This window comes from Rattus norvegicus, chromosome 1 (genome assembly GCF_021556685.1).
Source record: "Rattus norvegicus strain SHRSP/BbbUtx chromosome 1, alternate assembly SHRSP_T2T, whole genome shotgun sequence".
In the NCBI taxonomy this organism is placed as follows: Eukaryota; Metazoa; Chordata; class Mammalia; order Rodentia; family Muridae; genus Rattus; species Rattus norvegicus.
The window spans coordinates 83,051,485-83,064,738 of NC_141534.1; the positions used below are offsets into that span (position 1 = coordinate 83,051,485).

General features: G+C 35.3%; 1 protein-coding gene across 1 annotated transcript; it reads right to left on the reverse strand.

Moving 5' to 3' along the window:
- Positions 1-4,317: 4,317 nt before the first annotated feature.
- Positions 4,318-5,238, reverse strand: Vom1r41 (vomeronasal 1 receptor 41). Its single transcript, XM_087603138.1, has one exon. It carries the CDS (start codon positions 5,230-5,232, stop codon positions 4,318-4,320), a length of 915 nt encoding a protein of 304 aa, XP_087459264.1. The 5' UTR covers positions 5,233-5,238.
- Between the last annotated feature and the right edge of the window lie 8,016 nt (positions 5,239-13,254).

Below are 13,254 nucleotides of genomic sequence, written 5' to 3' on the forward strand. Positions count from 1 at the left end.
GGTTGCTCAGAAAATTGGACATTTATGACCCAGCTATACCTCTGTTGGGCATATACCCAAAAGATGCCCCAACATATAACAAAGACACATGCTCCACTCTGTTCATAGCAGCCTTATTTATAATAGCCAGAAGCTGGAAAGAACTCAAATGCCCGTCAACAGAGGAATGGATACAAAAAATGTGGTACATCTACACAATGGAATATTACTCAGCTATCAAAAGCAATGACTTTACGAAATTCATAGGCAAATGGATGGATCTGGAAAATATTATCCTGAGTGAGGTAACCCAATCACGGAAAAAACACATGGTAGGCACTCATTGAAAAGTGGATATTAGCCCTAATGCTTGAATTGCCCTAGATGCACAGAACACATGAAACTCAAGACAGATGATCAAAATGCGAATGCTTCACTCCTTTTTTTAAAAGGGAACAAGAATACCCTTGGGAGGGGATAGGGAGGCAAAGTTTTAAACGGAGGAAGAAGGTACACCCATTCAGAGCCAGCCCCACAAGTGGCCCATAAATATACAGCCAGCCAATTAGAAAAAAATGGATGAAGCAAAAGTGCAGGCCGACAGGAACTGGATGTAGATCTCTCCTGAGAGACACAGCCAGAATACTGCAAATACATAGGCGAATGCCAGCAGCAAACCACTGAACTGAGAACGGGACCCCCATTGAAGGAATCAGAGAAAGGACTGGAAGACCTTGAAGGGGTTCAAGACCCCATATGAACAAAAATTCCAATCAACCAGAGTTTCCAGGGATTAAGCCACTAGCCAAAGACTATACATGGACTGACCCTGGGCTCCAACCTCATAGGTAGCAATGAATAGCCTAGTAAGAGCACCAGTGGAAGGGGAGGCCCTTGGTCCTGTCAAGACTGAACCCCCAGTGAACGTGATTGTTGGTGGAAGAGCGGTAATGGGGGGAAGAAGGGGAGGGGAACACACATATAGAAGGGGAGGGGGATGGGTTAGAGGGATGTTGGCCTGGAAAACGGGAAAGGGAATTACAATCAAAATGTAAATAAGAAATACTCAAGTTAATAAAGAAAAATATATATATATACACACATGAAGTAGTTTACTTGACTTGGGGTCAGGCATTAAACTCTTAATTTAAATAGCAAAAAATAGAAAAGATAGTTAAAAAAGAAAGAGAGAATACAAACCTACTCACTTTGATCAAACTTTGTAATTTATAGTCAAACCACAATCTTCATATAATGTCTATCAAACACCATGTTTAAGCATAAGAAAAAGCATCTGCTTTCTCTCTGGAGAGATATCAGCCTTGTTCACCCTCTGTCTTTTATCTTTTGCTTCAGACTCTTCTTGGGTGCCTCTAGCCCTTTGCGTCATTCCACTGATTATTGTTAAACATTGTTCACTGAAGCATTTGGGATCCAAAACCATGGAAATCAGGAGAAGTTTGAAAACTATGGAATGAGTCATGTGTGAGAACACAGGATCAGAATTCATAGATAAATGGCAATTATAAGGCCACTATGCTGCTGTAATACTCCATCTGTCATGTTCCTCATTCATTGCCAGGCCCTTTTGCCTTTCAGCGTGCCTGTTTCTGTGCAATGTTGTGTGCTTACAGGAGTGTTTTTTAGCTCAAATGTATATTCAAAACACTGTCCACATAAGGGACTGAGAAACTTTTAAATTACTTTCTACCAATTATTTGTCAGTATAAATATGACTGAATTACAGGAACAAAAGGAATCAAGCATTTAGGAATATTTAGGAAGAAACCATCTCTGTGAATTCAGAGTCACAAGGAAGAAACAAGCTAAGAACATGAATCTGTTTACATGACATTGGTAAATGTGGAAGAACTGAGAACCTTTCCCAATATCCAGACATCCTTGAGGTATCTTTTAACTCTGAAGAAAAACTATGATGCTGGTCATGAAAGAAAAAGATGTGTTGAATAGTCTTTCTTTTTCTTTCTTCAAGCCACATTTTCTAAAAGATAGATTAATTTTTACTGTACAGTTGCCACACACTCTTTATAAACTATGTTGTAGATCCTGCCATGTTCATAAACTAATTTGTATGGATAGATAAGGTATAGCCTCTTATTTGGGGTTTGTTTGCTCTGCAATTCCTTTCAAATGAATTATAATGTACACATTTTTTGTATAGTCTTAAGATCAGATTATGGTTATAGGAATATTTTAAAATATAGTAGGCTGATGAAATTTTTTAATGTTACATATGTATATAATGCCCAATTTTCAATCCCAGGTTTCCTGTAGAGCAGTGGTTCGCAATCTGTGGATCACAGAACACATATATCATACAGTCTTAGGGACCTGCAACCATAAATTTATTTTCGTTGTCACAAATCTAATTTTGCTACTGAGCAGTGATTCAATTCCTAAAAGCATTGGAAATAATTGTTTTGCAATGGTTACAACTCATTAATTGAGAACTTTTACTACACGGGAAGCACAAAATCCAAACAAAAAATGACTGCTTATCACAATAACTATTGTGTTTGCAATGTAGCAATGGAAGTATCTTACTAAGACGGTCATTGTTGTAGTTCATAGCGTTCACAGCAGGTTAAGACTGTTAATGATTTCCTTCCACCAATATCCTAAATCCATCTCAGGTGGTATGGAATTTATATAGCAAGAATGAATCATTTTAGTCTTTGTGAACTTGATTTTTCATTCCCTATATCAAAAGTGTACATTGTCCTCAGCAAGAGGGTTTTGCCATCAATTTCTGGTTCATAACCAAGAACAATGTCAATAGTCTGTATTGTTTTGGGAATCTCCAAACATTCAAACCAAAAACTCAATGAAGGCTTCTCACATGTTGCTTTTTACAGCTTCAAAGCTGGGCATAGCATTCTGCATAGCATAATACAAAAGAAACCCTCACACAGACAGTCATTCACAGACCTATCTTATGGATTTTGCAAGGATTCTTAGTGTTAGTTATCCCTTCCCACATCCCCATCCTGGTCCACGATCTACCATTTTAACTATGATGTAATAAAAAATTTTTGGAGTGGGACTAAAATATATCATGAGTCAAGATATTTGGGGGTTTACATAAACAGATAAGAAAAGGAGGTAGATATATACATGTGTGCTATTGTATGTGTGTGTGTGTGCGTGTGTGCGTGTGTGTGTGTGTGTGTGTGTGTGTGTGTGTGTGTTGGGTGTGTGTTTGTTGTTTCTGTTTTGGGACTGATAGATCAATTGTGGTATGTATTAATTTATCTCTTAATGTGTAATTATGCATTTTAAATTTGGGAACCCTGTGACACTTTAACCTCAAAGTATAGACTTTTATTAAATGACTCATTATTACACATAAAAATCACATGTGTGAGTGTCAAGTTGACAGTATGTATTTGTATTTGTTAGACTTCATTGTCCATATGACTCTTAGGGTGTTTCAGCAAGGTTCAATTGAGGAGAGAAGACTCATTTGAATATGCATGATACTATCTCAAGGCTGGTGTAAAGTTTTAATAAATAGCCCTCTACCCCCAAAATGTGAAACAATAAACAACAGCTTGGGGACGTAGAACGGATTCACATTTTTTAAAGCTTTTAGTGATTTCGTAAAGTTCCTAGCAAACTTAAGAGAGTCTCACCACCACTTTTAACTACATTTACAGAGAATTAACCACATTTTCTTGTCTATGTGAACAGGCGGAATGTATGTTCTGTACAAACTTACATTATGTACACAAATATATACAAAATTAAAAAGTTTAAATATTATCAGAATAGTTCAGGTATGGACAGAAATTTTGGGACTCACTAGCACTGACTGATACTCTAGAGGTCCTAGTTTTCTTTCCATCACTTAATAATGGCTCTAAACTATCAGTAACTGAAGTCCTAAGATGTAATGCCATATTCTATACTGTGCTGGTATTTTATACATGTCATACACAAACACATGCATGAAAAATAAACATTTATAAAAATAAAAATGATGTTGTACACATATACAAACACACAAACAAAAAATCATTCCATGACCAATTAGATAATGGCTGGTCTTCCCAATGTATTTTTTCATGTTCACCCATACTTTGACCAACATTTTATATAATATTCTAACCATACATATATATTATTGGCTAATAATTTCTGTAAAAATATCCTAAAATTACAAAAGAAAAATCTACTGATGATACTACATAATATCTGAGTCAGTTATAGAAAGCTTTGTATTTTTAAACTGATGTCTTAACATTGCACAACAGATAATAGCATATGGCAATATATAAAAAAGGTAAGAATGAGGAATCATCTCATTTTTTGAAAAATCTAACTCTTACCAAAGCAGGGTAAAAATATACTGCACCTAGACTTCATGCTGCTGATGAGAACAAAGGGGCAAAATATGGGAAAGCATATTTCTAGGAATGTAAATATACTTACTCCCCATAGCATTGGATATTTGGAGTAGGTCGTAAAGATTACCAAAAGAGAGGAGAATGAGTAAGATAGAACAAATGTGCACACCAGGATGAGGATAGTTTGTGTGGCTTTGTCTTCAGGAGAGACTTTTAGAAAGTGTTGAGCAGTATGGATATGTTTGACTTGTTTCTTATGTCTGCAGAGGATACTCACCATGGAGACACTTGAATAGGCCATGAGACCCAGACACACAGCATCAGAGAAGCACAATAAGAATAAATACATCACAGTTGCAAAATTGCCTGAAGCAAACCATGAACAGTACCCATGAATCATCCTGCTAGTTGTATTTTTGTTGTAACGAGGGCCTGACACTCTTGTTGCAGCCAAGATGTTTAGCAATAATTGTACAAGCCAGCTGAATGAGCAAGAGGGACCAAGGTACTTGGTGACTCTGTGTTTAAGCATCATCCATCTGGAATTTTTCTGGGTGATTGTGATTGCTTGGAAGCAACTCAATAGGCACATAGCATAAAGGGACATTCCCCTGGTTATTCGGTAAATATATATTATCAATTTACATCCAAAGTCATCTAGAAAATTTTTATATCCATAATCTGACAGTGTCTGTGGAATGCCTTTTGAGATGATAAACAGGCAATTGGCAAAAGTCAAGTGCTCTATGATCAGGTCTTTAGGCATTAAATGTTTTCCAGTGAGTTTCAAAATGACATAATAAACTAGTATTGAGGAATTGCCAATCATTCCCACTGTAATCTGGGAGAAGAGGAAAATTCCTAGTACAATATTTTCAAAAGCCATTTTGAGTCCTATAAAGAAAATAATGCTATTATTGATACAAGGCAGGAGAAATACAGTACAAGTTTGCATTACTTCATGCTGTTAACTAAAATAATATATTTATCATTTTATTGTATTTATATACATTTCCCCCTGAAAAAAAATGCCTAAACTTTGATCTTTATTAAAGGAAATATTCTCTATTATTAAATAGAAAGTTTTAGAAGTAACTACTGAAGACTTACATTTTCACTGGAAAAGGTGTTACATGATCTATAACATAGCAATCAAGATATTGACGCAGACATATGAAGTTGAGTCTAAACTGGTCCACATTGTTAGTTCCAGGACAGTCAATGCTATTAAAAGCAAAACTCTGTCCCCAATAGTTCCCCAAATGACTAATATTTTCATTGTTTTTGAACAACTACAATGATTTGGGATTGATTATTGAAGAAAATTTCCAAGAGAATTTTTAAGATATGCCATTATTTATGAAATTTACAAGAGACAGAATTCAAACTTCATTAAATGAATCAACAGATAATTAAAATCGTATTTGGGTTAATTCTCAGAATGTGTAAAAATATTGTCTTTTAAATTTGCTTTTTTTTTAAATTATGTATGTGTCCTGGGGTTGGTTGCATGTGAGTATGATAGCTTGCAAGGGCAGAATGTTAGTATCTGCTACAGCTGGATTTGGAGATGGCTGTGAGGCACTGATAAGAACTAGAAACAGAGTTCAAATCCAAGGTAACAGTAGTATGCATTTTTAAACAGTGCCTTATCCATCAATCCCATAAAAATATTGAAAGTATATTTGAAAAAACTGAGACATAAAACAAATGACAGATGGGTTTTAAATTTGGATCAACTTTCTATACACAACTACACCAATCAGATGTTCAAAATATGTACAAAATAAGGCTCAAATCAAATTCAAATCAAAGTTGCAATGTCTAATCATCACATACTGTTCAATATTAATCAAAATAAATGAACATAAATAAAAGTGCCAATTAAAGCTGCTAAGAATATCACAAAATAAGGACCCTTGTATAGACAGTAAAGAGAAGTAAAATGTTTCAGCCACAATTCAAACTAGTAGAGTTTTATCCTAGAAATAATTGATAAATTATAACCTAGTTCCAATTATAATGTTACAAAGGTCATGGGACATAAAAGGATCCAAATCCACACGATGAATGGCCAGTTTCAACTAAAATAGATACATGATGGTTCTGAATGTGTTTCCCTATAATTGCTGTGTTTAACCTCAGAAGTCCTTAGGAAGAATTTGAATATACGCAATCATAGTTTCTTGAATGTTTTTTAGGATGACTTAGTGTTTAGAACTTCTGATCCTGAATGACTTTGTGTAAAATGCATATTCACATTTAGAAAACAGGATTACATTTAGGTACCCTAATCATGCCAAAAATTAATGGTAAATTATTCAAAAGCTGAATGCTAAAACTAGTAGAGGAAAATATTAGCCATTCGATATTTAGGTAGAGGCAACATGACTCAACAACACTGACAATCCACCAAAATATTAATGAGTTAGAACTGTATAGAACTAAAAGGTTTTGTACTTTAAGGATATGTGACTACAGATGAAAATATTACATACAGAGTTGGGGAAAAACATTGAATTCTGGAAGCTAATTAGGAACTTAATACCTAGAATTTAGAGAGGAAGATAAAGATAAACATTTTCACAAAGTTTCAGTCAACATGGCAATGGCATGGACACAGATTCCTTTAAAGAATTACAAATGTGCCACAAATCTTTTAAAATGTAGTCAACATTAAGAGCTTTCTAGGAAATGAAATTACAAATAATTTGAAACAACATCGTACACCTTAGAATGATTTCCATCAAGGTAATATACAATAAAAATGCTGACCATGATGGGGGGTTAATCATTTTTATATACTGGTATGAGGAAAAATTACTACATTCATTGTAGAAATAAATATAAAGTTATCTCAAGAAGTTAAAAAAGAATCACCATAAAACATAGGTATATTATTTTTGTGCTGTACTCAAAGAAATCAATATCCTACCATAGAGATGCTTCCATATCCATGTAAGCTACTGTTTTATTCACAATAGCAAAGAGATGGTGTCCATCCTTGAGGTTCACCAGCACATAATAGAAATAAGATGTATCTGAAGCATGGAATTGTGTTCATCTATAAACAGAAATAAAATTGTGAAAAATATTGAGGTACCAAATGGACTTGCAAACAATTCAGGAAGGTTACAGATTCAGGAAATCCAAGGTCACATGCCATTTGTCAGACAGGGACATTTGCATATAAATTTGGGTGAAGAGAAAGAGGTTATGGGCTGTGAAAGCAGAAAGAAGATCAAAAGATGCAGACAAATGTCATGTTGAGGAATCTACAGGAGGGTAAGAGAGGAAATATGAAATTACAATGCAAAAGATTATAAAGGAGATATAGAAGTGAAAAGAGGTATTGGTGGACTGGAAAAGAAATGTTAAGGAAGAGAATCAAAAATACATTTCCTTAAAAATCTCATAATAAAATTAATACTATATATGATGATTAAATAATTTAAAAACCAAACCAAAAAAAAGGATTACCATTTTATACTAAATATGACTATTGAATAATGATAGTTCTTACAGTCAATGTAATATTATAAACTTACGTGTAAGAACTATTTATATTGCCATGGTCATTCTTGTGTTTTTTACACTTTATGGCAAAATGTATATTCCTCTTTATTTTATATATTTATATAAATATATATCTGATATTAATAATTTTATTCCTAAAAGAAATGCTTTTCATAAGATATTTCTTAGGATTTATTAATTTTGTTGATGATATAATACTAACAATATAATTTCTGGAAGAAATCATTTTGGGGTATATAATCTATGTATATAAAACATTTGTATATAAAAGAGGAATCGCTATTTGAACCACCACTTCTAGTCTTTCAGTCATTCAATCAGAATTAAAATCAGTCTTGAATATATACTACCTTAGTCACTTCCCCTACAAAACATTCCAAAATGGCTGAAAGATGCAGTCATTAGAAATGCACATCAACAAAGTGTTGCATGAAGACAGCATGATATATTCATAAGGAGTATACCATTTGTCCTTTGAAAAGAATTTTAATATATGCTACAAGAGTTTAAAATATGCACAAGAGTTCCTGTATTATCTGCTATGGCCAATTATACATTGATTCCATCTAGTGGTTGGTGTAACAACAGTGACCAAGAACAAATACACAAAATGTAAGTTGATGAGGGCTATCAAGACTACTCAGCAGGTACATGTGCTTTCGAAAAAAAGCCCAATGACTAGAATTTAATCCAGTGTCCCATGAGGAGATAGGCATGAACAAGTTCCATAAATGTATTCTGTAATCTCCACACATGTATGTTGTCTTAGGTACATAAGCCCTCCCCTACAATAAATGAATCATGCAATGGAAAGTTGAAAGACATTACAATAATGATTGATGGAGAGGCAAGGAGAACTCCATGTATGTTTATTTCATCGACACAGGTTGTGGATTTGTGGTGAAAATGTTGTGGAGCTAGACTGCAGAATAATAGGATTCTGTTACTCAGGAAGGAACTCAGGAAATCCAGGGTCATTGACATTGTAAATGTTTGTAGCTTGACATTTTTTTTAACTTTTACAATAAAGGCATTGTCGTTTATAAAGGAGGAGTTCCTGCTATGTTGTATTATTGGGAGGTACTTTTATCACAGTCAACTAAACAGGACACTGACCTGTACTCACAGGGTTTGTAATATAAAAATTCAAGTCACAATGATGAATTTTTATTTTTGTGTGTAAGAAAGATTTAGAAAAAATATATTAGGTAAGAGTATAATATGGTAAAGTTACTGTTGTTGTTTTGGGATGTTCATTTACATAACAGCAGTCCCTGACCTCAGGAAAATACATGATAGCTTCGGAAACTCTCAACAGTGACCATGGCAAAGGGAATACAGAAACCCAAAGATCTGTGTAACATTTTCAAAAGTCAACATGGCAAAGTATTAATATCACAAGAATACTGTGTCTGCAGGTTCTTTTTAATAACAAGTAAGCTGCAATCCTATACAAACCATTGTAGCAGTTTATTGAGCACAACATAGAAACAGAATTTGGAAAATATCTATCAAATTACAAAATACCTGAACTAACTAGAAGTTAAATGTTCTTCTAGTACATATTTACTGTCTGATTATAAGTCATATAAACTTTAACACAGTCTACAATCTTCTACAAATTCATTTTTCTTCATAGAAATTTACCTTATAATTCTATCACTGATGAAACAATTACAATTACTATTTTCAATATTATACACAATCCGTTTTTATGTAACAAATATTCCAACACAAAAATGGAATTCAATTGTCCAGAAGATATATGTATATATCTGTGAGAAGGAGCAAAAATAATAAAAACACTTCAAACTATTTCTCATAAGACAGGGATGTATCTCATAGCTTTGGCATGTTGTTGCAAGGCACTAGGTGTGATCCCTAGTGCCCCTAGTTAAAGAAAAAGGAAAATACAAGTAATTCCTATATTTAAAAATAAAAACTAAAAAGAAATGCAAAATGAGATTTACATATGATAAGAAATATTGAGATAGAGACAGAGACAGATGTTAATAAAGGAACAAAAGAAAAAAATGAGTTTGTATCATTGATAAGAGAGCTTACTGGGAGAACAAGGTTTACAGAGCTTAGGGAGAACTCAAGAAAATCTACTCTGTCCTGGGTTGAAAATACTTGCAATCATGAATAGCCTAGTAAGAGCACCAGTGGAAGGGGAAGCCCTTGGCCCTGCCAAGACTGAACCCCCAGTGAAAGTGATTGTTGGGGGAAGAGGGGTAATGGGGGGAGGATGGGGAGGAGAACACCATATAGAAGGGGAGGGGAGGGGTTAGGGGGATGTTGGCCTGGAAACCGGGAAAAGGAATAACAATTGAAATGTAAATAAGACATACCCAAGTTAATAAAGATGGAGGAAAAAAAATGAAAATACTTGCAATCTCACACAAAAGTCCATTTCAGTCCCCACTTACCAAATAGTACCTGAGTACTATTTTCCTTACCTTGTATATGCCATAAGATCTTTCCTCCCTTCTATCCTTCCACCCTCCCTTCCTCTATTTCCCCTTCTCTCACTCCCTCCATGCTCACCTTCCTTCCTTCCTCCCTCCCTACTTTGTCTCCCCTCCTTCTCTCTGTCACTGTTTCTCACCTCCTCTTTCTCATTGTTCTCCTCCTTCTTCTTCTTTTCTTTTTGTCTTCCTTCCTTCCTTCCTTCCTTCCTTCCTTCCTTCCTTCCTTCCTTTCTTTCTTTCTTCCTTTCTTTCTTTTTTTCTTTCTTTCTTTCTTTCTTCTCTAATGCAGCATTCAGGAAGAAGATAAGGTGCATGGAGAGCAGAAACATGGATTCCCCTAGGATTGATTTCTAATGTCTTTTATTTTTATATGTCCTATGCTCTGAACACTCACCTCAGCCCTGGATGACCCCATGATGAGGACAGTCACCATGAGAAGTGTGTGCTGAAACTGTTGTAAGACACTGTCCCTTCCTTAAAGTTTCATGATCTGGTATTCTTTCCCAAAAGAATGGTGATTTTCAACTCAGCTCTACCTATGATGACAGCATCTCCACAAGGATCTGAAGTAACTTTTAAATACCTTCTTAACAGAAATTAATTTTTAAAAGTAAACAAAACAAGAAGTTTAAAGTAAATGAGCTACTTCTTCAAGCAAGTAATTAGGAATCTGAACAGAAACTTTTCTGACAGTCCTTAGAGAACAAAAGATAGTGGCAGAGAGGTGTACAGAACTTCTTTGCTATTTAAGTCCAAGCAAGTTAAATGGCCTGTCCCTGTAGGGCCTTTCCCCATAACCTGAGCATTCCAGACAAAATGAGCATTCCAAAGTCCTTGGGTCCCAAAGACATTCAGAACAAATGGCTACCTGAGTTGCCCATTAACGTAGGAAAGCAGAAGCTGGTTGCCAAAATCTCAGCAAGCAAGTCCCTCTTACAGGGTCTTAGCTCCTTCTGTGGAATTCTCATCCCAGTCCCCTACCCTAAACCTCTGTTGCACATGAGCCTCATTTGTTCTTTTCCCTTGCTTTACTTTCCTTCAAGCCCAGACATTTTCATCGTGTGCTCTTTGTTTCTCTTTTCTTCTCTTGGTTCTCCTTCTATTCTTTCTTCTCTTGGCACTATGTCTCATCTCTTCTGTTAGCTGCTTTCTCTTCTCTCTCTACTCTTCTCACTCTACCTCCTTCTCTCATGTGTCATGTCCCATTCAGTCAACAGAGCATGTACTGTAATACTTTCTCAGTCTGCTCTGGACTCTTTCTGATGATGTGCTTGGATGTTTTATATCCCATATATACAATATAAACCTTTTCCTAAATGATCCCTTCGATTTGTTCTGTCCATATTTTCAATAAAAATGTCCAAATATTAGGGTATAGGAGAAGAGAAAGCTCATAGGTTTGTGTGCAACATATTCCTCAGATAAAAATTTCAAAATAATTCATTTATGCTGCGTATGTGTCACTTTTGTTGACTTCCATGTGGCAATGAATCCATTCCATGGCTATTAAAGAATTTATATAGAAAATTGTAGACTTGATTTTTGTTTTACTGTGAGCTATGGTGAAGGAGGTTGCTGTAAACTTTGCTTTAGTTTAATTCAGATATATATATATATATATATATACATATATATATAATCTGAATTACACATGTATGACTTCTAATGACGTTTTGGAATCAAAGCTTAAGTTTTACATATAACTATATATTGGGATTTTCCTTTCTCAAGATATAACAGATTTAAGAAATAATTACAACAGTAGCAATATTTCCAGGAGTCATACCAGAGCTTAACTCTTTGATCTCTGTTTGTTGACTGTTGATGGTGGAAGAATTTTAATGTTCTCTATCAAATGATTTGGAAATTCAGAAAATTATTTTCATACATATGTATCTAAAGCATATGAACCTGAAACTTTTCTTGATGATCTTTCCCCCAAAAAATATATATCTCTTACAATATCTACCTTAGTACTAGAAAGTTATCTCAGGAGTCAGTAGCACTTTTTACTTATACAGAGAATTATGTTGAGCTTCCAGGACTGACTTAGTGAATAAAATCTGTCACAGATGATTCTACACTATTTTCTGTCCTCTATGTGTAACAGGAGTACAAGTGGTACAAAAGCAAGTATAGGGCAAATTATTCACATACATAAAAGTATGTGAATAAAAAAAAGATAACTATTCACTGGAGAGCTTTCTTTTGCATTTCTTCTGCAATATTATTATGGATTCTGTCAAAGTATGATGTGTTTAAATAAAGAAACTTCTTTCTGTGCCAACTATTCAGAGAGAAGGAAGATGAATGTGCCTAAAACCTAACTGTCTGTTCGGAGCAGAGACTGAAGGAATGGCCATTCAGAGCTCACACCACCTGGAGATCCAGCCCCTTTGTATACTGCCACCAAAATTAGATAATATTGCTGAAGTCAATAAGTGCATGCTGACAGGAGCCTGAGATAGCTGTCTCCTGAGAGGCTTATCCAGAACATGTCAAATACTGAGGCAAATGCTAGCAGCAAACCATTGAATGAGAACCTGGTCCCTGTTAGAGAAATTAGAGAAAGGATTGAAGGAGCTGAAGGGCCTTGCAACCCCTTAAGAACGACAATACCAACCAACCAGAGCTCCCTGGGACTAAACTACTACCCAAAGACTATACATGGACAGCCCATGGCTCCAGCTGCATATGTAGCAGAGGATGGCCTTGTTGGGCACCAAAGGGAGAAGCCCTTGGTCCTGCTAAGGCTGTACCCTGCTAGTACAGGGGAATGTCAAGAGAGCAGGAAGGGGAGTGGTTGGGCAGGGGGAACACCCTCAGAGAAGAAGGGAAGGGGGATGGGATTGGGGGCTTTATGGCCGGGAAACCAGGAAAGGGAATAACATTTGAAATAT

Bases quoted from the DNA above. Each gene is read 5' to 3' on its own strand.
- Vom1r41 (XM_087603138.1), bottom strand. From the start codon at position 5,232: ATGGCTTTTGAAAATATTGTACTAGGAATTTTCCTCTTCTCCCAGATT.